The sequence below is a fragment of the Apteryx rowi genome, unplaced genomic scaffold, assembly GCF_003343035.1.
Source record: "Apteryx rowi isolate R43461 unplaced genomic scaffold, aptRow1 scaffold_292, whole genome shotgun sequence".
NCBI classification, from domain to species: Eukaryota; Metazoa; Chordata; class Aves; order Apterygiformes; family Apterygidae; genus Apteryx; species Apteryx rowi.
Genome location: NW_020449330.1, coordinates 117,124 through 143,313, shown reverse-complemented (window position 1 = coordinate 143,313; position 26,190 = coordinate 117,124). Strand labels below are relative to the sequence as shown.

The following is a 26,190-nucleotide window of genomic DNA, read 5'->3' as shown; positions in this document are numbered from 1 at the left end:
AGAGATAACCCTGCTGTAAACATGATGTTGAACTATAGACCTTCTGGGGTCCTGCCCAGCCTGGTTTATCCCACGATCCTCAGAAAGCCTGGGAACGCCACACACCTAGACATGTTCTATTTTGAAGTTTGTCAGTGTTGCAGCTGCTACCAAAGCCCACACACCACACACTACCCCAATTACCTGTCACACCCCAAACAGATTCATGGGCTATAACTTATTTGGACACACAATTTAGCTTTCTTGTTTCTCTAGCTACGAAGGAGCAGACCCTTCCATGTTAGCTGACTGTCAACCCCCTACTGAGGGCACCAGGACATGAGAGGGAGCAAGAAGCACCAAGAGCCCTTGGGGCCAGAACCACATCTCAGAATAGGTAAATTACAAAGACCTCACAGACCTGATAATGGGAACATCAGTACAACTTTGATACATGAGCTTGTTGTTTAATGGTCAAAAATAACTCAGCTCATTATGTTTTAAGTCTTTGTGTATATACATATGCATGTGCATTCATCATATTAATTTATTGTCTTTGCAAGTGTCAACAGCATGTGAAAAAAAAAATTTGTTAAGAGACTTCATATTATCATTTTTAGTGAAGTGCGTTGGGTATTCCGAAACACTGGATGCCAGATACTCTAATCAGCATAGCTTTAATAAAGCTAGAAGAGCTCCATTACTTCATAACTGTTCCTAAAGGGCATGTTTGTAAGGGGACGTTCAGGAAAGGGAAGATAAGTCATGTTAATGTCCACACAGGAGTTTAATCTGCATTACTTTGCTTTAGCTTAATCCCTTTTGAAAGGGAATTAAGCTAAGGGAAGTAAAGCCACTTTATGTCTAAACAGAGAGCATCCACACAAGGATTTAACATGCTTTCAAAGCATCCACTTTATCTTCACACTTTTAGTTAATTTGCTTAACATTCCTGAATGCCTGCATGTAGGCAACCCCCTTGTCCTTATGCAACAGAAAGCCTCTATTTTAGATAGAAAGCAAAAACCTAAGAATGAGGATTCACTCTCACATTTGAATCAAATCTTAGATAGGCAAATAAGTTTCAGTGGCTGACAGTGAAATAGCTGGAGCTTCTCCCCCACCCCAATATGCCCAGAACACACCACCACAAAGAATTTGCGCAGGCTTTACAGCAGGCAATCAACTAGAGTATTAAGAATAAGATCAGTTATCAGGAGGCAACTCCATCATCAGCCAAGCCATTCTTTATTTCTTCCAACAGCCAGAAGTGTAAGTCAGTTACGACAAACAAAGTTGTCTCATACAGAGCCAACTACCTGCAGCCTTTAACAGTGGCTTGAAAAAACACAGGCTAACACAGGGTATTTCAGCTTTTCCAGTAGAAATCTGATATCAAGCACAACGAACTCAACTAAGACCCAACATCCAAAGAAGAATCAAAACAGAACTCACAGAAACCCCTCAGACTCCTCAGTACACCCCAGCTCCTTACTCAGGCTGAAGGTCCAGAGAAGTGAACACAAGAGATTAATGCCAAACTGGAATCTGGAGCATGATGAAACAGAGTTCTGGGTTTTCATCACACATTTTTAGAACAAGTTAAAGATGGCTTTCTGCTTTATTTCCAAAAATCAGGTCATTATTAAAGCAATTTGTTACCCAGAGAGTTCATTCACATGAAAAGGGAGGAAAGGCTCGCTTAACTTCATGTTAACCGCTCATCTGAAAAGGTTTACTTCCAGTGAACAAAATTACTCCTACAAACACCACAACTCCTTTAAGAGAGTTCATGCCTAGACTTAATTACCTCTAGGGCTGAAACATCACAATCCATTCTGTTCCACAGAACCTGGTTTCTTACCAAGTCATGAGACATGGAAAAATCCCCAGTTTAAAAGTTAAGTACCTTAGAATTATATTCAGTTACTGTCTTTAGGTTCAAACGATAGCTTTGCAAATCAAAGAAAAATGCTAAATAGAGAGCTCTGATCTTCCATGGTTGCAACAACATTCACCATCAAAGTTTTGCTTCAGTTGTGGTTTGCACAAAGTAACTAGTAAAAATATCTACTAAAAAGTGTCACTATAGCACAGAGAAACACTAGGTATACAAGTCACCAAAATATACTTAGCAAGCTATTACTAATAAAGCAAATAAACACTAGTTTTGACTAGGTAGCTTAGAGAAGGAAGTTTTCCTCTGTGGATACCTGCAGTTTTCTACTACTCATCCATCTTAAGTTTATGACAGTTGAAGTCTTCTGCTTATAACATGAATGGCATAAAATTTTTTGCAAGTTTGTTTTCAAAGGGGTTGTTCTTTAGAAAAGGGAACTCTTGCTTGCAGAAGTCCTGTAATAAAAGCATACTACTGATTAAATAAGATAGGTTTTATTTTAGTAGCTATGCATTTCAGTTCACTTGAGCAAAGCAAACACACCAGCAGCTACAAAACAAAGCACTGCATATCATTAAAAAGAACCCTTATGGATGTTGCATAAAAACACGTACCTGACTACAGCAGAGTAGCATTAACTTTTAGTTTGTTTTAGGATTGGATTCCAAACCTTCGTCCTATCAGACTACTTCTGTGTTATTGGCTTTTTTCCTGCTTGTCTTTAAGTTTTCTTGGCACAGAAAACGGAGTGTGCTTCACTAGCGATTTGTGTAGTCACATAGTTTCTAAGAGGGAGTGAACAGCAATACTTCATTTCCTCAGGTGAGCTTCAAGAACAGAAGTATAACAGAAATTAAGATGTTCCTGAGGGACTTGCACCCTACTCTTCCCTGTCCCAATACAAGCTCCTTGTCCTCCTGTGTTACATGCAACTGTACAGACCTGCAGATTTGTGTTAATGCACGCAGAATGTATTACAAGAGTTTGTATTACCATTTATTCAGGAAGAACAAAGAAAAAAACCTGTATAATAAGATGCTAAAGTGCATAGGCCTAATTAACAGTAAGTTCCCTTGATGAGGATGCTGTATGAGTGCAGACACATGCATCCATCCTCCCTCTGAGGAGTTACACTTGAAAACTCCTAATCATTGATGCCAAACACTTGAACATAGGAAGCTACCTGCTAGTTCCAGAGAAACGCCAGGGCAACTCAGTATAGTTTTGCCGATTTCACTGACAAAAAAAGTCACTGAACTCTGAGGTCAAAGCTACAGCAGAATGTACTTGTTACTTGGGTTCCAAGATGAGGAACATATGTTCTGAAATGAGTGCATCCTTGCTTGCATGTCTGGAAAAGACTTGTGAAATATTATCCAATGCTAAAACTTACTACCACAGCAGCCTGAAGTTACACAGAAACTTGACATTTTTTTTTCCTGTGCAATTAGCAAAGGCCAATTAAGGGTTGGTACATGCATTTATTCACATCTTTCTTCCTTGCTCTTCTACTTTCCAACTCTTATACATCTTCCTTACTGTGTGTCATCCTACTTCTCTTTTGGTGGACTTCTTGACTTTAATCTTCTACCAAGAGCAGCTTCAACTGACAAAGGAATTTGGTAGGTAGTACCTTGCAAGCCCTATCAGGAATGCAGCAATACTGCAAAACCAAAAAGGCCATTGACCTATATTATCAATAACATGGCTCAGCAGAGATTCTCGAGGGCTCTCTTCCATAAGAGAGGAGAGAAAGGAGGAAGTGGGTCCTACAAATTTGAAGATCCCCGCGATACCCAGATCAATGTAGAGCCAGAAGAACATAAAGTAGGAGCACCATTGCTGCAGTCACAGCACTGCCATTCTCCACGGCACATGCTGGTCTGACTCTGATAAGAAAGCATAAGGCAGCAAGAAGCTGAGATAACTCAGCATATTGATTTTTACTCTGATGCTGAATACAGAAGGATGAAAGTGTTTCCTTAATAAGAGGTCTCAATATGTGCTCTCCACTAGCACAACTGCTGTTGGGACAGTATGATGGGAATGGCAGATTGTGGTCATTTGAATTCACATTTCTGACAGCATGACATCACATTTTCATTTTATTCAAGTGTTACTGACTTCAGCTGGTCTTCTGCACTATAAACAGACAGAAGCAAAGGATATCAATAGGTTTCCAAAGCTATCTAACACTTCAGTGAAGGTCATTCCTGTGCAAGGTATACTTGCCAAAAATAGCCAGAAGTATGTATAACACAACACCTGGTATTATATTGATATGAAAGGGAGTAGGGCTGAATTCTGTGCAATTTTTTTGAAACTAACAAAAATGCTTATTTTTTTTTAACCAGATAGTTTTGGACCTTAGTATTTTCAGAGACAGTAACAGACTGAAGAAATACCTAGGGTAAAATGAAAGCTTAAACTAGATGCCCAAAACCCCAATAGCTCAACTTAGAGCTAGACCCGCTTCTCCCAAAATTCACTGGATCTACATAAACATCTTTTTCTTTCCCGAGTGTCCCATTTAATGTTTTATAGATACAAGAAATGCAACTATATTTTTCTTTAAGGACATATTCAATTCAGTGAAGAAAATGTCACAGCCATCATAAGACATACGGGTAATCATTTTGCCCCTGCTTAGTGTTTGCATCAATATTCCTTACTGAGAATTCCAATTATGGCTTGAGAAATCAAGCACACATGTTAGCTGTGGATGACAACATGACCAAATAGCTGAATGTGACACTACACTATTAGGAACTAATTAACTTGACTGGCTTCTGTAACTTATTTTGTATACAGGGTCAACCATGAAGTGCTGTACAAATCATCATTCCTGACATGCACACAAGCCTGCTCTTAGCTCCTTTAAAATAAATAAAAACATTCTATGCCTTTCCATACATATGACAACTGAAATTTGAAATCAAATTTATCTATCCACTTAGACACAGAAGCAAGTCACCATAGCAACTAAAGACGACAGTAGTTTTTAAAAAAAGCATTCCTTGCTTTCACATTTCTTGCTTTCAAATTGCTTGATTTACATTTTATCTGATGTGACTTCAGTTAGACAGAACCGTACGCTTAGAATCTGCTACTGCTTAGAGACTGTTTTGCAGTAGATCAAGAGAAGGTGTCAAGTTTCTAAGCTTTACTGAAGAAAAATCAAGTGTCTGCTACAGTTGGTTCTCCAAGTTATTATTTAAGATTTTTAAGACGAATAAGTTAAAATCAAAATGGAAGTATCACTGACAGATTCCTTAAAACCTACTTACAAAAGAGCGTTGGAGGATTAAGTGTTTCATAAAGAAACATTTTTATTATTTCAGAAGTAATATATCAAACCTTAGGAATAATTCAAATGAGAGCAAGGTGGAAGTCACACTGGAAGAGACAAGAAACCTAGAACAACTGTTTTCCTTTAGATATGGCCTTGGATTAGAGGTATGAGCATAATTAGGAAGAAGAGTCCTGTGCATTATTGGGCATGCAGATTATTAGTCAAAAGCACTGCCCTAGATCTGGGGATTTAGAATTATTCCAATTACTGGATTGACTGATTAAAGATTTCTTTCCACTGGAAAGCAGCAGCTATTGAAAATATGTAAACAAAAAGGTAGAGATTAACTTCTGCTACATTATGGATCCCCAGGTCTAAAAGTGATATTCTTGTAAGAACCTGGATTTCAAACTAGTTACCCTTGGTGTAAACACAGCCCACTTTCTTAGCTCTTCAGATATGCTGTACAGTGCTGGGAAAGGCAGGAACATAGGAAGTAATGTGGATTGAGATGGATGCATAAGCAGCTTTAGTTATTACTTGCTTAGAACTTTTGTTGTCTAATCATTCAAGTGCTTTAGGACTTCAGTTTAATAAAGTTAGTCTTACTGTCTGGCACCACATCTCTCCTATCTTTTTAGTTACGGTCTCATTTAATGACTGAACTTTGTGTTAGAAAAGTACTATGAACCACTTTAAAAAACAGCAACAAAAAAGAAAAACTTTTACACTTGTGATTTCCTTTTCCGGTTAGAGTACAGATGGTGACTGTCAGCGAAGATAGGTATCCTCAGAGTGAAGTCATTTTGTAATGTGTAAAGACCACCTCTGAGAGGATATCTTGGGGGGGGGGGCACCCAACCCCCCCAAAACCCCAAACCAAAACAACCCTCCCCCCCAAACACCCGAAAACTCAAGTAAAAATATATATCCTATTATGCACTACATCTTTAAAGGAATTTTTGGTTCTTAACTGTTGCTCTATTAGAAACAAATTCATCACCTTCATGCAAAAAATATTTAATCCAGTGCTGTTAATGGCATGAAAGTCTATGTCTTCTTATTGCCTTCTTTTGAATATGAGAATGCACAAGTGTCACTTATGCAAAACTAAGCAATTGCTGCAGTTGTGGAAGAGTAGCCACTGTTCAAATTGTTTTACTTTTTCCATTTCCTTTCATGGGAGGTCCTTAAAGCTCCACATATTTGTGGATCACCTTGTGGGAGGTGATCCTTCTCTTCTCCTCAGCCCTGGTGAGGCCACACCTGGAGTGCAGTTTCCAGTGCTGAGCTCCCTAGTACAAGAGACATATGGACCTGCTGCAGCAAGTCCAGCAAAGGGCCACAAAGAGGATTAAGGGACTGGAGCACCTGACATGCAAGGAGAGTCTGAGAGAGCTGAGACTTTTTAGCCTGGAGAAGGGAAGACTCGGGGTGATCTTATCACTGTATATAAATGCCTAATTTGGGGAGTAAAGATGGAGCCAGACTCTTCTTAGTGGTGCCCAGTAACAGGGCAAGAGGCAATGGGCACAAACTGAAACAGGAAATTCTGCCTGAACATATTAAAACACTTTGAGGGTGATTGAGCACTAGAACAGGTTGGCCAGAGAGTTTGTGGAGTCTCCACCTGTGGAGATATTCAAAACCCAACTGGACATGGGTTCCAGCTGACACTGCTTTGAGCAGGGGAGTTGGACCAGATGACCTGCAGAGGTCCCTTCACACCTCAGCAGTTCTGTGGGTAAGGAAGACTAAACAGGCCATCTGCAGATGAAGAAAGAAAAAGAGACAGGAGATTTTAAGCTGATTATAAGAAGCCTTGTCGACAGTCTAACAACAGATGAGTAGTAGGTACAGGGGAAAAAAAAACACCATGCAAATTACACTAATTCCTCATTACCTGTATTCATGTCTGCAGTGTTTTGTTTAGAAGACAAACCCCAGTAGCAGTGAGAGCGCCCTGATGCAACATATGCAGACTTGCCCTTTGATAGTAGCAGCAGGGACTACAGCAAGCCTCCAGTTCACAAGCAAAGGTTAATGATGAGTGGTCGGTCTGCCTACAGGCAAGAGCCTTCTCTTACAACAACCTGGATTTGAAAGTCACTGTTGAAAATCCTCCTGGGCTCTCCAGGTGCATATATCTGTTGCACAAAGCTGCTATAGTACCCTACTGCCACTACTCAGATTGAGCAGTTGAGTTTATCTTAATCTTACAAGTGAAAGCTCAGCTCGCCTCATCTGTCTCATGAGATTTTCTATGCTGCAGTCAACAAGATCACTTGCAGCTCATGTAGACTTAACTGAACTGGTTTTAAGCACAGAGGTAATCTTATCCACACAGTACAATGAAGAACTGTGCAAAAACATCTGAACTAGTTTGGCTACCGGAAACTGCTGTGGTATCAACCCAGTGATTTAACACAACTGTATTTTGCCCTTTCAAGTTCCTTTTCTGTTCTACCTTTAAAGACAAGAAATAGCTATATGATAAGTCTCAACTGAAGGAAATAAAAGTTCATACCACTGAGTCTACATTTATGCAACATTACTTTGTCAGAACCTCTAATTCCTGTTTACAGTCCCTCATTCCATATCATCCTTCAGAATTATCACTGGGACAGCTTCCATCATCTGCATAGTCTCCATTCCTCAAGATGAAGTTCCCCGCAGCTATTTTGAAGCCCCAACTCTCATGCTTATTACCCTTGCAATTTTTATCCTGCCCTGTTGTTCTAGGATGTACTATTGGCAGGCATATTTACAGGAACAAGTTAGTTCCTTCACTTTTTCTTCTTATCCAAGGAGGAAAATGGATAACAGGGATGTTTCATGAACCAGTCGCCAGTCCAGTGTCTACTCCCTGTTGTGCAACAGAAAACGCTATGCCACTAACCAGTGCTCTTGTCACCAATAAACTGCATTTGGCCATGCATTTGACTGATGAACAGTGAAGGTCAATTTTAGCAAGCTCCTGGGCTGCTGCTGCTGGTAACAGACAAACGCTGGGGACAGAAGATGTGTAATTGTTTAGTTTCCAGCTGTCCTCCAAGTTGGGAGGCTAAATATCCTTGTCTTGCACCTGGATCTCCCTGCAGCTCCTAATTTAATTGCTTTTTCACTATCACACTAACCTGCAACCACATTCAGAGGTATGCAACAGAACTTACTTTCCCCAGTAAGTGCTCTTCAAAGATGACCAAAGTTTATTTCTTAATCTCCTCAGATTTCTTATGTATTCATAAAATAAAAGAAATTGAATATAATACTCCAATCAGTCCCATCCTGAAGGATGAATATAAAAGAAGAAATCCAGATGCTTGTAACTGAACAGAATGAGTTCTCCACTTCAACACTATTTCCCTATCTGAGGTGTTCTGTACTTTTTTCCTAATTTTACTTTTTGCTCTGCATTCAGAATATTTGACTTCCCATGAAAGACAAAGTCCTAGAACGTGATTTTCAGATAATCAACTGTTTGTCAGAGGCTTGGCTACCTTGGCTACTTAGGGAAAGCTAATGCCATCAAGACTTCTCCTCAAAGCCTTTAAGATCCATTGTCTTCAGAATATGAAAATAAGTGGATGTAGTTTCCTCAGGAGAGCCACAGGAATTTAAATATTCAAAACAGCACTCTATCCAACATGGAAAAAAACACCAAGGGGGCCAGGACAACCGAAGGAAGGCAGAATTGACAGTTTAAAGGGAGAAGTAAAGCGTTTACTACAGTGAGGAAGGAGCAGGCAGGTTAGAAGTTGTCAGCAGTTCAGCTTCTCCCCATGGAGGAAGCAAAGCTACACCATGATGCAAAGATATCAGGCCATCTAGGAGGGGAAGCTGTAATGCTCTCTGTAAACCCAGTTGTAAGCTTTCACCTCACACGCAGTTGTTTAGAGGCCTGTTTATCTGGGTTTCATGCCCCAGATCCCATATGGTACAGCTGCATAGCCTTGGCTCAGGCTGCTGAGAAGGTCTGTACAGAGAAAGGAAGGTAAAAATTACAGAGGTAGGACTGCTGAGATGGAAATTATTAGCAACTCAAGGATTCAAGAAGGAAGACTCCAGCATGGGAAGTTATAAAATTGTAGAGGGGAAAAAAACCACCCCAATGAGGTTAAGTTAGGCTCCTTGTGAACCATCAGGTCATTGGATCAGTGTTGGTGGAGCTGGTGGAAGACTTAGGACCATGGAAGATCTCTGCATGGCACTGCAGGGGCCAAGCCTTTTCCTCCTGACTGATGCCTTATCAGGTAATGCTTAGCCTAATGGCTCATTAAATCCCAGCTCTTTTGTGTGTGCTAGCAAATAAATAAATAATTGCTTTAAGTTTAAGTTGTGTATATCCTGCTTACAGAGTCTTTGTGCATTCAGTTGAAGATGATACCTGAAGAAACTGACCCAAAGTAGGGCTGTAACGCCCCCACAGAAACATCTGGGGCAAGGCTAGCCAGGCAATAAAGTCATTATGGACAATCAACCTAGAGATAACAATACTAATATCATAGTGCATATGAAATTCTTTACTATAAACAGCTGAGGAAAGAAAAAGACAGTGACAGATGCTCTATACAGAAGCATATGTTTCAGCTCTCTTGAAAAGGTCTTTCCCATCCAGACATAATATGATTGCTCTGGCTTATACACAAATTAAGCTCTTGATCTGTATTAGTTTCTAGGGGTGTTAACTCTCTCCACTGACTACAGAACAAAGAGGACATTAGCTTTCTGCACCTGAAGTTGGCCTCCGCAGGTCCCCTTTATTACCCCTGGTTTATAGAGAACAACTGTAAGTCATACACAGGAGCAAGTAATAGTTAGACATTTCTCCTAAAATGGAGCATAATCTCAAAAAAAAACAAAACAAAACAAAAAAAAACCCCAAACCCCACCCACAACAAAAAACCAAAAAGGTTTGCACATTTACTCCAAACATTGCCCCTTCTCCTTCTCTACTTTCATAAGCAGCACATGACAAGCGAAAGGGGGAAAAGCATTTTGTAAGCACTGTTCAACATTACTGCGTTTCTCCTATTTTCCCCTGACACATCAGACACCAGAGATTTGCTGCTGATTTGATGGATCTCTGACCCCATCCCATATGACAGTTCCTGCGTTTTGTTCCTGTGAAGAACTGAAAAGGAGATTTTAAATTAGAACTGTCATTTTGAAACAGCTTTAATTAAATAGTGTATCTAGGTGAGTAGAAAGTAACCTAGTATGAACTGGTTCACACCTTCCATGCTATTGGTAATAGCTAAAACATCTAAGTCACTGCAGTATAAAAATAAACATTTAACACTTCAAAAACATGCAGAAGAGTTACCTTAGGAAGTGTTTCATGATGACAGTTTTGCTTGTGTTACCGGAACTGTAATATATTGATCACCGAGAGCCTCTTCTTTGCAGAAGATACCAGTGCTGTAGAAACAGAATCAAAATGTATTTACTAATAGGGAAAAAGAGGTACTCTGCATTTCTGCAAGTTTGAAAGCTGATCTTAAGAAATATGTGGGAGAGGTTTCAAGTATTGAAGAATACTCATGCCAGTAAAAACAAAAGGCTGAATTTGTTTACACTCCTCAGCCTAAGCACATACTTTGGCCATCCATGTATCTCTTCTGAAAATCTAAAGTTTGATTAAGAGCACAGAATTAAGTGAGAATGCCTGGATTTTGCTTCAAGCTGTTTCAAGCACTCCTTAAAGGAGCAGGGTGGTTCACAGCAGCTTCCAAATGGCAATCTCAAGAGACATTCAGCTCTCAGATTAAGCCCTCCATTTTTCAGAATTTGTAACAGTACTTGGATATCCTGGGTAAAAGACGCATGTAAGCAAAGAACTATTATCCTATACTGACTTAAATCAGGACCCAATATGTCAGTTAAACAAAACTTTCCTGGTGACAAACTTGATGAAGCAGTATGTTTGATGTTTTAAGACAGATATAGTTGACCAGGTTGCCCATCAGTTCTGAGAACTGGAGTCCTTGAGTTAATTTTTGTTACAATTACCATTAAGTTTAAGTAGAGGAGAGGAATGCAAAAAATTCAGTGAGAAACCGTATAAATATAACCCTGCTCATGCACTACAGACTTTCCCCAGCTGCTTCTTTTCTTTACTGCCGGTTTTAAAACAGAGTATTCATATATGAGCAATATTGAAATAGAGATGCAGACTTCAGATTACCATACTTATACTGTAAAAGGTGATAAAATATCTTCCATTTTCTGCCAGAAACCAGAGCATTGTTACACATGTTGGCTATTGGACAGTTTCCATACTTAAAAAGAACAAGACCCCACTTTCAATTTCTGTACTAGCATCAACCACACATGAAAGCTTGAATGAGCACCACACTCTTGAGAAACTAGTCCATTTTTCACTCACACAGCATAGAATATGCTTTCAAAATCTGACCACTTTCATTATATAAAGGAAAGCTATAAATCTAAGAAACAAATTCAACCCTATCTTCTTTTGCAGGACCCATCAGCACTGCTGGAATAAAAGTCTTTTTACCCTCCCTAGTTCTCATTTTCTTTCTCTTTTGTTATGTGCAAGTTTTACATTATGCTGTTGCTTGCTGACAGGAACAGAACAAGCATTTAAGTTTAGAAAAAATGCAGCCATCTTGTTGGATTTCATCACATACACATACAGCTTGCTAAAAATATATAATCTCTGAACTGTGAAAGCTTCATTCATTTATATTGTTTTTGACTGGCTGAATCATGTTGCTGTCCCCTGAATACAGCTGTAATTGGTGCTGGCTGCAGTGACACCTGCTTGCAAGGGCAGAGGGATGCTCACATCAAACTCTGTATCATTAATGAACACAGTAGACAGGCTCCTGATACTTTTGATATGTCTCAGACAACAGCAAGCACAGGGAGCATGGGAGACAGGCAAAAACTGGAGGGGATGTAACCGGTTCCCCTTCTCCAGTCCAATAATTCGCTGTTCAAAAGACAGAGCTTGTGAAAGATTCCCACGGCTGAGTCTCAGCTTTTTAGCATCAACCTAAACGAAAGAAGCTTCATTGCAATATTTTGACCCATAAGGGCAGCAGTGTAAGGAACACACCAAGAGTGCCAGGAACTGTCAAATCAACTCCTTCTAAAATGTGTGCTGGCCTCAGCCTCTGAGGTCAGCTCCTTCCTGACTCTGATCAAGGACCTTGCTGAAAATGCTGCTGTTCCTTCACTACTGCTCCAAAAGGAAGACGTTGCACTTATGTGAACCCCAGAATCATCTCATCCAGTCATGGTGTGATAGAAGCCTCAAAACATCCTCCCTTCAAATGGCTGTAGCTCACTACTGCTCTTAAAATGTTTTTTGAATACTTATTAAGAACTAGACTGTTTCAGGAGCTTTTAATAAGCCAACATTGCTGTTCATCCACACCTGCCTCCTGCCCAGAAAGCTAGACTCCAACAAATTATGTTTTTGGAAATCTGGCCATTGGTTGCTTCCCCCCACACCCCCTCAAAAAACATAACTAAGTAGCATAAAATGCATGACAAGTATGAATTTTGAATCTTTTTAAAAGCCCATCCTTGGAATTACTCACAAAATTAGGTTACCCTGCTACTCTCCCTTTTAATTTTTTTTAAATTATTTAAGAAATAAACAAAAATAAAGTAATAAAATTTAAAAATAAAATAAGTTTAAATATTAGAGCATCTCTAGGATTGAAGTCCTGAAGCCATAAAAGTCAAAGATCTCCAGCTTGGGGAGGAACTGACATTCACCCTGCAAGCTTGAACAGCTAGTCTACAGCACAGTGCTAGCCCATCACCAGGTTAAGAGAGAGCTAAGACCTCAAGAGTTATGACCTCAAAAGCAGTCTCCTTCACTAGAGCACAAAGCAATCAAGTTCCACCTGACTACCAAGAACTTTTTTACCTGGAAGCCAGGCTTTCAGAACAAACAAAAGTATGCAGAGCCTACACTGTTGTCTTGGTTCCCACAGAAGAGAAGAAGTTTACTTAAATGCCTGGCAGACAGGCTTTGATCTGAGCAGGTGACAGCCTTCACAGTGATAGAAGTTAACACCATGCTCCGTGATTCTTGCAACAATTCATGCATGTGGACACACATACACACAGCATTAAGGTATTGACTTCCATGCTAGACTGGAAAGTTGAATGAGAGAGCAAGAATCTACAGAGTCACCCTCAAACAAGTAGGACTGGAGGGCAGCATTTTTCTTTTCTATATACCTCCATAAGTGATCCTCCATGGGAGTTTAATAAACTTTTTTTTGTGAAGAAAGTACTGTTTAAATTCTTGAATTACTTAGAATTCACTTCTAAAACCAGGGAGCTGGTCACAGCTGAGTTAGTTAAACAACTCATAGAATTGTAGAGCCACTAAACCTGATTTCCACCAACTTCTTTTCCTCTCAAAATGTAATTGATTTCTTTGAAAACAAAACAAGAAAACCCAACATTACTCTATTTTACTTCCAGCAAACTTGATATAGCATGTCAGTAAGTAAGAGCAGCAAGCACAGCTTTAGACTACATTTATTTGCACCTCTTCAGAACAGTTTGCCTGAAAAGTTTCAAGTCAATTGCCATTAGATGTGCTTGGAAAAAAAGAACTTGGGGTCAGGCAGAAGGACTTGGCTCACAGTCTATTTTCTTAACAAAAGATATACCAGAAGAGTTTCTTCATTAAGTTGGATGCCTGTGGAACAGAAATGCTACAAGTGGACTTTGCAAGCAAAGGAAGAGACAATGGGGGGGGGGGGAAAAGGGGAGGAACATCCATAGTTGAGAGATAACCAGGGTAAAGAACATTTGTGAGCTTGTTGAAAGAAAAAACAAAGGTATATGATTTGCCCTTAATTGAGAAGTATACAACAGTCAGGTATTCATGGAGACAAAAAAAAAAAAAGTTTCTCAAGATTTACCTTCCTGCAGAAAAACCATTTCTGTCAGAAAATATCAGTTTCACAACAGAATTTCCAAAGCCAGAAAGGTGTCCAACGGAGGACAGCCTGCTGGCTGCTAGCATGCTGGAAACCTGTGTCTGCACTTTTACATGCTTTCACTCAGACCAAGAACTTGCATCTGTGTTTTTCACATCCTAAGAAAATGTTCCAACTTCAAGCTAAAGAGTCACGTTTTATCACTGAAGGAACTTGGAAAAGACTTGCCCTTTTCTCCTTTTGTAGGCAGTTTTTAAATACTTTTTAGTTTAATCAGACAACTGCGGTAAGCCTGTAGACCAGTAGGTTTGATTGTTAGCTATCTGTGGTTGAACCCTTGGAATCCCTTGCACCAATGATAGATCCACCACTGAAAACCTCTATGGGCCAAGGTTTAAGGTTTGCTCTTTGGGATGACAAAAGAGTCGAGTTCTAAGGCTATAGATGGACAATGACAGAGCAAAGACTTGAGTTCAGATCTCCCACATGTCTGAGTTCCTCAACTTGAGGGATTTCATCCCATATCACAAGTCAATCCCCTTCTCCTTCCACCCTCTCCTCCAATCCCTTGGAAATTGATTCATCCGTTTTCTCCTTAAGCTAGACAGGAGTTTCCCATCCTAAAACTACCTGCAGCTTTTCCTGGATAAGTAGCAATACAATTACATATGATAGCAATACAATTACAAGATCTATATAAAAATGTAAACAAAGCTTTCCTTAAATGAACATTAACTGTTTGGATTCCTGTGGTTGATTAGTGTTGCAAAACAAGCATTAAAAAAGTCACAATCTGAAAGGTTAACAGTTACTGCAGACTGAAAGAAATCAAGAGTAAGCCCTAAAAGTCACATCTTGCTCTGAAGCTGAGGGTTTGCTCTGTCTGTCTTCAAGCAGGCTGCAGATACAGTTGAGAGGAAAAAAAAAAAAAGTATTGTTTAATACTTGTATATAAATTGACATATTTGCAGAGTAAAATACAGAACAAGGTAGTTTTCTTCACAATATTTATTTGCAAGCAAAAGATTCTTCTGACCTGCTAATGCATATTGCAAATATTTCAGAGGTTCATATTCTAAAGAAATAATAACCATGCTGAGAGACAAATCATTGGCACCATTAAGATAAGCAGGCAGAATATAGGCTGATGATCCACATTAACAAAGCCCTAACATCCAGTGTGGGGCCCCAGCAATACCCCAAAACCATCAATAAACTAGAGTAAGTTCAGGGGAGAGCCACAGACATGGTTGGGACTGGAGCACTTTCCCTGTGAGGAGAAGCTGGGGGAGCTGGGCCTTGTTCAGCCTGGAGCAGAGACAGCTTTGAGGGCACCTGACAGCAGCCCCCAGTGCCTACAGGGAGGTCATCGAGAAGATGGAGCCAGGCTCTTCACAGTGGCGCATGGCAGGAGGACAAAGGACAATAGGCATAAGTTCAAACAGGAGAGGTTCACACTGGATGTAAGGAGAACCCATTTTCCCTCCGTTAGGGCACCCAAGCACTGGAACAGGTTGCCCAGTCTCTGTCTTCAGAAGTTTAAGACTCAGCTGGTTCAAGTCCTGAGCAACTCGGTCTGACCTCAGAGCTGACCCTGCTGTGAGCAGGAGTTTGGACTAGAGACATCCTGAGGTCCCTCCCCACCTGAATTACTCTTTGATTCTTTGCTCCCCACAGCCACTCTTTTGGAACGATCTGAGATCCAAGTATTTCTGTTAAAGTAGACAGAGCATCATCAGCATACCTAAGTTTTAAAACTTTATTTTAGTAGTTCAAGAACCCCCCACCTTCACACTGAAATACTGTAAAATTTGTAATATCTCCCACGAAACAAGCTCAGCTTGAGGGTGGAACATGATTACTCTCTCCACATCTCTGCTCCCTCCCGCCCCCCCCCCCAAAAAAAAGCCGCCACAACTCAGTTTGACCATAATCAAATCGTTTAAGGGACCTACAGCTCAAGAATAAGAAAGTCCACAACAGTCCTGCCAGCATACGCACAACAAAGCATTGAACAAAAAGAACCAACTCCAGAATCCCAGTTAGGTCAAGCTATATTAACTCTTAGCAAGTATTGCTTACCAACCTATTCCATGGAATGGATACATTTCTACTGGCACTTTACCTAATTGCATTAATACCTCAAGGTAGAGGACAGAAAGAGAGAAGAAGAAAACCCACACCCAACACACGTCAAAAAAAAACCAAAACAACCCCCCAAACACCATTAAAACAGTTTATTCAAATACCCGGTGAAAACAATGGATCTCGCAACGTGCTCATTTAGAGGTCATTATGCATTTTAGCGATTATAGTGCATAGGCCTCTCAGACTTGAAACACAACCTGGGAAACTGATCCCTTGATGAAATGGCTGTTAGTAATGGGTCACTTCTAAGTTCTGTGAAACTGAAGTTCAAAGTACTTTGTGTTGGCTCAGAAGTGGCTTTGTCCTACACCAACAGATGCAGCCACTGTCAGGACCAGCTGAAAGACCAACAGCTGACACCTGTCTGGTGGGAGCTCAGTTTCTCATCTCAGTACAGAAGGGTATTCTTGTTTCCATGTATCCGAGACTAAGCAGTATTCAATTTCAAGCATTCTTGGAGAAAGTATTAGAACAAAATGTCACAGTTGATTGATGAAGCTAATGAGCAACACTTGACTTCAGCCACACTGTCACAGGTTATAAGATTTTTTTTCTCCTAATCTCCATTACACATTGACATTTTATGTTTCTGTATTTCAATAAGAGGGTGAAGGAAAGGCTAGATGAAGTCAGACTTTACTGAATTTTAATCCTGTCTAAAAGGACCTTTTAGAGATTATGAGCACATACAACATTTAAGCTTTTATTCAGGACTGTTTCTCTGTATTGCATAAAATCCCAGTAGGGTCATGGGGGAGGACAGACACAAGACAACAGTACTTTGAAAGTCTAGTTCTACAGTCCTAACTTACCACTTCATTTCAGTGCACTACTGCCTCTTTAAAGTGGTAAATAATCTCAGAGACTAAAACAGAAACAGGAAAGCATCAAGAGGATCTTACAGCAACCGTATCTGACAGCTACAAAAAGACAGAGGATTGCACAGAGGACAGATTGCATAGACAGAGGATTCAAGAAAACTTAGTCACCAACTCTCACTTTGTAAGTTACCTCTATCATCACCCAGTTAAGTCTAAACACTGCAATTCCTAAGTAGATTTTTGCCAGGTGATAACCCACAGCTTGTCACAGATGACATCCAACCAAAATTTGGCCTTGTAGAAACAGCCCCACAACACATGGCAGATCTCTGCCCTTTATGAGAAAGGCTATTTTTCTGTCACTGACTTTTCAAAGCAAGCTAAATCTTAAAAACTCAACAAGCAAGATATACACACCTATATTTCACATTGAGAGCTATAGCAATATTCTAATTTTACTGCTTTTTATTGGTTCTGCTCTGCTATGATGTTGAAAGACATTGAAGTAGTAAGTATACTAAGTCACCTGTGGTCACTAGTGAATATTTTGCTGGGTACATTCTATCTCTTAATATTAATTATGAAGGTGAGAAGCGCAGAGGAAGCTTTCCACACCCCAGAATACTGTAAGCTTCTAGAAATGCAATCAGATGCTTAACTTCAGGTGGAACTACAACACCTCCAAGTACTGTTTCTGTCTATAATGCTTCCATTCGTAACAATTTATTTCTTGAGGAAAGTGTATTTTATCCAGAAGAGGTCTGAGTAGATGAAACACCAGCTTAAAAACCCCCCGAAAACAACAACCCCCCCCCCCAACACACAGTCATGATTGAAAATGGCCTTCAATTCAACCCAGAGCAACATGGTGGTGGTGGTGGGGGGTGTGTGTGTGTGTGTTTTTTTCTGCACTTGCTTCATGCATTATAACAAAAGCATCATTTCTGGCCATGTCTTATGAACTTTCATTTGATCTCTGATGCACTCACACAGGAGAACAGCAACTTCATCTGGTTGGCTCCTCTGTGCCTGCACGGTTTTCAGTTCAATGTTTCTAGCCTACTTGCTCTGTTTTCATACACACTGTACAACAGCTTGTACTGAGAGGAAATCCATTCTAAATAAAACATCACACTTCGTAGCAACATTCCTCCAAGTTTAGGATAAACCCTACGAGACTGGATGCATAAAATCAAGAGACAGAGGCATCCTGGGTTAGCTCCCAGACTAATTACTGCAGAAACTCCAAGTTTAAATAACTAAATAGAATTTCTATTTCCAAATACAACCGATGCCCTTTTCACCTTCCCTTCTTGGTTTTCCTCTCACTGTCTAGATGAGAAGAGGGAACAGAAACTGCTTCATCTTTATCCTTTTCACTTGCTACCAAAATTAACTGAATTCTAGATTTACTTCAGAGCCCTGCCAACTCCCAATACACAGTATAGCTTTTTGGGGAAGAAACTCATCATCCTACCAATGGGTCAAATGCAGATCCGCCATGTCAATGGAATTACACTAGAGACGATTGCTCTGTTCTTTACCCTACCTTTCCAACATCTATTTACTTGGGTTTTACAAACCAATCTTTACAAGATTTACTTGGAACAGGTAGGATTAATTTAACCATCTGATTAATACAACCCCATACCAAGCGTCAGCATGAAAGCTCATAGAATTAAGGTCTTTCATGCTTGTTTGATTAACAACTGACAAGAAACAAGGCAGGAACACCAGAGGAATCAGGACAAAGGCCGAACAATCCTTTGAGGCTAGGGAAAGATAAAGCAGGTTTGCCCAGAAATTTGGTGAGTGTTAGACATAATTCATACTGATAACAGAAAATTGCTTGATATGGTGCCCAGTTTTCCTATTACTGCATCCAGATCACTTTGACACGTAAGTGACAACTTCTCCATTGACCTCCAAGGCAGACAGGCAAGAGTAGGTGCATAAGAGTTTACTCTTATCCTTCTGTAATATTATGGACCTGTTGTTCCTGAACCCAGGATTCAAGAAAAAACAATTCCCATGAAGTAAGCCAGCAGGATAATGTCAAGAAGCACCATGTCTGTGAGACACTGAACCTCCTAGTGCAAATGTTATGCACCAGCTATTAGCTGCCTGTGGTCCTCCAATCTGCAGAGGGACCACAACAAAAGAGCAACATATTGAGTCTGTAGTCAAGATGACTTAAAACAAAGAAACACACCACATACATGCCCCTCACTGCAGTTTTTTGGTGACACCATGGCCTATTTTACCTCCTGTTTGCTGCTCAGTAAGGCATTCTGCATCCCCGGAGAGGGAGAAGGAAACCAGGGCAACTCCAAGTATATGACCTTGCTGGGAGCTCTGGTTATGCACATGCTGCACAGAAAAGCATGCACAGGGTAGTTTGCTCTGGTCCCACCAAGGTCTGGGGAGAGGAGAGATGAAAGAAAGAATCTACTTTCCCAAGGAAAGCAGAAAGCTTTCTCAAGTTGCTGTTATAAATACTGTAAACTACATACTTCAGTTGGAGCAGGTTTAAGTCCTTTAGGTAAGAAATTGGAATTGTAACATGGTCAGAAATAACTTCAGGGGCATCTTTCCAAGCCTGTTATTCAAACAGGCCTGTGTTCCTGCAGTTACTTGCTGCTTCTTCAACTTGCAAGGGTCACAAATATCTTACCAATTTTTAGCATCCATTCACAAGGGTGTGAACAACTGTAAAACTGACTGCATTTAGACCAGTTTCACCCTTCTGTAGCTTAAGCTAACAAGCAGCACCAAATTAAAAAAATAAATAAATAAAAATCAAGCACTGCTATCACTCACAGATAAGGAAAGCAAGGATGGAGTTTGGTGATGGGGACATTCACAGCAAGGAGGGAAACAGTAACATGAACACGCTATTAACATGACCAGGTCAAAGGAAAAGGTGACAAAGATCTGCAGGTAGAAGATGGAAAGAATGGTTTGAAGTCAGTAAAGGTGTCTTCGCTGGTAAGCAAAACGGATGAAAAAAAGCTTTCAAGCAGGGCCCAGGAATCATCCTTCTGTGGTAGTTGTGCAAGATGTCCTTCCTCAACAAGTGGCAAAAAGGTCAGTAGCAAGGAAAGGTGAGTTACCATGGTGTTATCCTTCCCTCTCCCACTTCCTACTGGGTGCTACTAGGTGTTTTCTTTCTTTCACCTGCTCACTATTGGATATAAAGAGATGCTGACAAAGACTTGAAGAGTGAAAAGGAGGGAGAAGACTGTGGGAAGAAAGAAGAGAGAAAAGACAACCATTGGAAAATATCTGTGACAACATTACTCATGGGAAGAAGAACAAAAGCAGAGCCAGGAAGTATACAAACTAGGACAGGATGACTGACAGCATTACCATAACAGCAGTCACTTAACACAATGCAACATGGAAAACCTCCTTTCCTCTGCATCCCTTGCTACTTAGAATAACAGGACACACTCTCTATATAGTCCTACCCTTTACCACCTAAATGTAAAGTGATAGTTAGAAATACTGTTTAAAGCAAATAAGCAAACCAAGTTTCCAGAGCCCCTGCAGATACACCAATAACTCAGTAATATAAATGGATATCATCCTTGAGATAGTAACCCGCATGATACAGCACAGTATGCAGACCCAAGTTTTCCCCCAATTTCAGGGGCGTCCTTTGTTTGTTTGTGACTGAATGATTACCAATCTCATGTTTTTCATGCTTTAGAGCTTCTCCTGAACTGCTTGGCTTGCATATGGTGCTAACTGGACATTCAAGATGCACAAGAACTCCTTGCTTATGCTGTGCTGCTCAACCCCCCCCGCCCCAAAGGAAAAGTAGTAGCCCACAGAGTTTCAAACCATGCCTGTAATATAATAAATAATGGGGGGGGGGGGAGGAGAAGATGAAAAGCCACTCTAGCTGAAACAGTCTGTAGTATCAAGTATTAATGCTGAAAACATTTTTCTCTTCCACAAAGAAACCTAAATCTAACAAATTTCAGACATCTCATTTGCATATAGGAATCTCCAAGATCAGGGTTGTGTAAAGACAAAAAGCCCCAACCCAAGAAACTTGTACTGCAAGAGTCAGGACAAACAAGGTTCAAGGAAGAACACTACTGTCTCACAGCTCCCTGGAGATTTCATCATGGCCTTTCACCAAATGGTAGGGGCAGGCTGTATGGCCTTTGCTTTTTTTTTTTTTTTTTTTTTTTTTTTTTTAAATTTGTGCCCAGGGTATGTCCTATTTCCCACATCTTCCTCTAGGAGCACTCTCCCTCATCTCCCTTCCTCACTCTTCTCCCATACTCAACTGGTACAGCAAGAAATCATCTTCCTCCTTCAACCCATCTGTTCTCCTCAAGCTGCCTTGACACAGAGTGTGAAGGCCTAGCAAGCCCAAATTTAACAAACCCTACATTGATCTGAGTGTTGCACAGAAGCACAACCTGTTTGATGGCTCACATCCAAGTCAATATTGATAAGGAGGTAGCCTTGAGAAGGCAAAGTGGGAAGAGGGAATAAAGCACTTCCTCTTATGATCTCCCTACTGGAACTACGGAAAAAGAGTATGGCTTCCATGATCACTGGACCACTTTGTACTAGTGTTCTCATCCCTGCTATCCGCCAGCCCACCAGATTGGGCAAGTATTATCAGTACACTATTGAATTATTGCCACACAATGGGCAAGAAGTCTCAATAGCTAAAGGATCTTGGAGGACAATAGAAGATAGAGATCCTATCATATTTAATAAATGATAGGACTACTACAAAACAAAAACAAAACAAAAAAAGGACAAAAAAGATCAGTGGCAAAACTTATTTAGTCACCAGTGCAGTCTGGAACTGGCCACAGGAGCCCCATACCCAATACGCAGATTCAAGCAGCATCATGATTTTGAGATCCTATGGAATTTACCAGCTTGCTTTCGGCAGACTCGGACACAGATGCACAATACGCACTGATGTGGCAGATGGTATATACAAAGGAAGATATCCCATTTCGTGAAACTATTACCCAGTTGTATACAGTCCTAAATAGGCATTCTTTACAGAAAGAGACTTTCTTCCTTCTGCGCCTTCCAATGGTATCAATTAACTGTAAAGGACTGAATTAGCAGCATGGCAAAAACAGCAACGGGGACAGGATCTCATAAGGCTCTTTTTTTGGTCTTTGGCCTGTCACTTAATCTCTCTGCCTCAGCTTAATTCTGGGAAGGAAGATACTTTCCACACAAGCTACAGCTACACCAGCAAGTAGCACAGACCAATAGAGTGGATCTGCTGAGCAAAACAATTGATGCCAAGCACTTGAAGTCAAAACTACATACATTTGGTGGTGGTGGGGGGTGGTTAAAAAAAAAAAAAAAAAAACACCAAAAAAACCACAGAACAATTGTCCCCGCCCTGATACACGCTATGGACTAGCTCCAGCCTGGTCCCTTGAACTGCATGCCCATATGCAGTGGGTGTATTAGGTATGCTCCCAGCTCCCACAACCAATCCTCTAGTGATTCTCGCATGCTTCAAGACTGATCACAATGGGAGCTGAAGAACAGAAAGCAGGGACAATTGGGACACTTGCTTCAAAAACAAACAAAAATCCACGCCACACTGAGCTAAAACATTAATGTAGTCATGTCTATTGGGAGACTAAAAATGCCTGTGAAATATTCTAGATACAATTACACCAGGGAGGGGATAACTCACAGCAATGCAGTTTCCTAGGGATACTATAAGCAGAACTGCAGTATCCTGCCCCACCTAAGTCTGCTCTAACAAGTTGCAGTTTCACCTGTCAAGTCTGCAGATTGTTTTAAATTCTAGTCTTTTCACTTCCCGTGTTTCCTATTCTTCAGGCTTCTCTGCATGCCTGTGACTGTAGCTGGTTGAAATCTAATGGAGTGCTCAGTCTGAGAATTTACATCCAGCTTAGTACATGGCAAAAACACCAGCTCCATCCACCTGGTCACAGTCAGTTGCTATATCTAATATAGGTACTGGAAGCTATCTTTCTGAGGGGCCTCTTAGCTATAATGGAAAAGGATGAGAAGTATTTGTTCATGTTTTGTGGAGAGAGGGAGACAGCACTCCAGGATAAACTGCCAGAAGTGTTTTAAGCTAACATACTTGGTGTGGGGCTTTTAATTGGTTTTATGCCAAAGGGGATGAGAACTGCTCACTTGATTACAGCCGAGAGGTATTTTTAAGAAACCAACATCTTTCACAGAAGATTCAGTAATTGACTGTGAGAGCTCCTACAGTGGGACTCCTGGATTAGTTTCATTGGAAGAGTTCGGTTCTCTTATATCAAGACTGCTCTGAGACCTGAACCGACACAAGGCAACTGGAGATGGCCTCCAGAGGATGTGTCAGATACTCAGGCTGGATACAAGCCAAATTGCTAGAGTAAACATATCTTTTTTTTTTTTTTTTTTTTTTCCTTTCTCCTTAAAGGCAATGTCAAGCAGGTTAGCTTTACCAATGAACAGCTTGACTCTGCCTTGAAAAGGAGGAGTGCTCATGTAGTCCTCTGCACAATTGAGGAGTGGCTCGGGAAGCTGTTCCTTGCTGCCTCTGCCATCACACTACCCTTTCCACAGCCCAGCAGCAACAAGCAGAGTTTCCATGCTGGGGCTCAGACACTGCCATGCTTCTGGCATAGACTTGGTGAGTGCTGTGGTGCAGCACAGCTCAGCACTTGAGCTTGAGTTACATGGATGCTGAAGATGTTAAGCCTGAAACATGGCCTCAGTCCTTCACTACCATAGACGTTCCCTGCATCTCTTTACATCATCCTCATTTTTCATTTTATTTTTCTCACTTTATCCTCTTTTCCTAATTTAGAATTTTACCATCTGGCTTCCTTCCCAGTACTCGAGCAAACCCTATCCTCCAGACAGGAGGAGAGTTTATTCTTCTCGCCTCCTTCCCAAAGCTGGAATTCAAGAATAATAGGATACTCTATGAAGCCTTTTGGCCTACACCACTGAGCAAAAGAACATTTCAAAGGAGTGTCAAATAAAACAAGCTTTCCAATCAAAAAGGCTGAGCAGATGTTCATGAGGAGAAAAAAAAAAAGCCTCATGAGCCAAAGGGCATTAAATCCAACAAGATTTGATCACCAGACAGCCCAGATGTGCTCTTCTTGTAATTTTCTGCTAGCACTTCAAATGACCCCCTGGGAAAAATAAGCTTGCCTGGCTGCATATACCACATATGTCCTGTCTGTACAGCTAAACAGAATTTTCACTAACATTGGTTACAGCTGATCACAGCTTAACTGTAAGTACAAGTTCTCTCTGGGCAGCTTTAAAATACTGGATGCTTTAAATACTAGCAGCAGTCTGGAGCCCTACATACACTCACATTTGTGCGACAGCATTTCCCCTGCTTCCCTCACTGTAGGGGTACATTCCTGCAAGCAGCAGCAAGAAGCTGTTTGTGCAGGGGAGACTACAGATAACAAAATAACCACTGATTGCAACATAGCCCTGAAGTTTCCTAGCTTAAGTATAGCTTAGCTCAACCTGCTGCAATCCCATGGCAAGGGTGACAGGGAAAAAACAAACAAAACAAACAATAAAAAAAAAAAACCCAAAGCAAACTTTCCTCAGAGAGGAGATTCTTAGGTTCACGAGAATCAAGTTAGCCAAGGTGATGCTGTCCCTATAGCTGTAGTGCAATAAAGCACTGTCTTGTGAGCTGAGCAGGCAAAGGATTCATAAACACTTTGGTTATACTCTTAGCTATAGCAGGTTTTTACATTAGAAGAACATGTTTTACTTTATTCCAGTGAACCAGCAGGAAATTTATCAAATGTGTTCTGTTAATGCCTGATTTTCTATTGTTAATGCTTTCCTAGAAGTATTTTTTGCTGATTTTGTCAAGAACGATGCATGCAATATCTGAAGTTATCACATGATTTCTTTCTTGAAGATCATAGGCTTTCTGTTCTGAGATCTGTTAGGCTTGGTGATAAGTCTATTACTACAGCAACGTGGATTTGCATTAGTCTTAGCTGAAATATCACTTATAATGATATGCAAATTATAAGAATTGAACAAGTCACAGAAGATATTTCTAGATGTACCTTGACACATTCAGCCTAGACAGGCAGTTATCCACATTTAAAAGAAAAAAAAAGAAATCACAGAGAAAAGCAGCATCTCCTAGGAATCATTAAGTCTCTTCTGGATGGTAATCTGGCAAAAGTGCTAAACAGACTTAAGTATGCAATCCATATTAAATTACTATTCATGGATACTGTTCTCATCTTCGGGAGATGAGTTGTTCTCATCACAAGCACACACAACTGCTTCAAGTATTCATGGCTCTACTGGTATAAAACAGGTTTTCCTTAAAAATGCCTAACTAGATGTTTGAAACAGAAGACAAAGTAAGCTTGCTGCAGTGCATAGGGATGATGCAGGATTTRAGAGATGCATAACTATTCCTTCTATTTTAGTTTGCTTTGGGATAAGCCCGAATAGTTTTTTTGGGGGGAGGGCAGAGGGGAGAAGAATGAAGACCTGGATTTACTAAAGCGCGCAAGTGGTAGAAAAAATTTCTTTCCGTCTAAAATGGCTCCTTTGTTTCAAATGCCTTTGTCACAAAAGCAGCCTGTTGTGATCTGCTGAGCCGACTGAATCGGGACAGAGGGTCCCCCGCGCCCGTTCCGACATGCACTTTAGCTACGCTCCCCCGACCATGTCTATGGAAGTGGGAAGAAAAGCAGCAGCGGTGGGGACACATATGAACACAAGGGACCACAAACGCTGATCTTGGAGTTAACTCGGGAGCAGGTGCAACTTGAATACACAATAACTGGGTGGGGGTAAGAGGGAGGAAGAGGAGGATAAATAAATGAGACCCGGGCAGGTCCTCACGCCGGTGCAAGCGAGGCCCCCGGGAGCCCACCGATGCCGCTGCAGGCAGTCCCCATCGCGGGGCGGCCCCGCAGCGCCGCGCGCCTGGCGCCGGCCCACACCCGGCCACCAGCCTCCCCCCCAAAAAAGCAAGGGGGGGAATAAAGATAAGATAAGATACCCCCTCCCGCGGTCGCACAGCGCCGCAAGGCCTCCCCGGACAGAGTCCCGCACTGAAGGGGGCAAAACTTCCCTCCC

At 40.9% G+C, this 26,190-nt stretch overlaps 1 protein-coding gene across 8 annotated transcripts in view; it reads right to left on the bottom strand.

Moving 5' to 3' along the window:
* ELMOD1 (ELMO domain containing 1) overlaps nt 1–26,190 on the bottom strand; it is a 61,322-nt gene that overhangs the window by 20,705 nt on the left and 14,427 nt on the right. For 5 of the 8 annotated variants that reach the window (XM_026069338.1, XM_026069337.1, XM_026069342.1 and 2 more), the window contains exon 2: nt 10,498–10,592. In XM_026069338.1, the coding sequence (XP_025925123.1) occupies nt 10,498–10,514 (17 nt within the window). In that variant the 5' untranslated portion in view covers nt 10,515–10,592. Of the gene's footprint in view, nt 1–2,192; nt 2,335–2,493; nt 2,707–10,192; nt 10,306–10,497; nt 10,593–26,190 lie in introns of all 8 variants that reach the window. The other 3 variants (XM_026069339.1, XM_026069340.1, XM_026069341.1) reach the window with 3 other exon arrangements.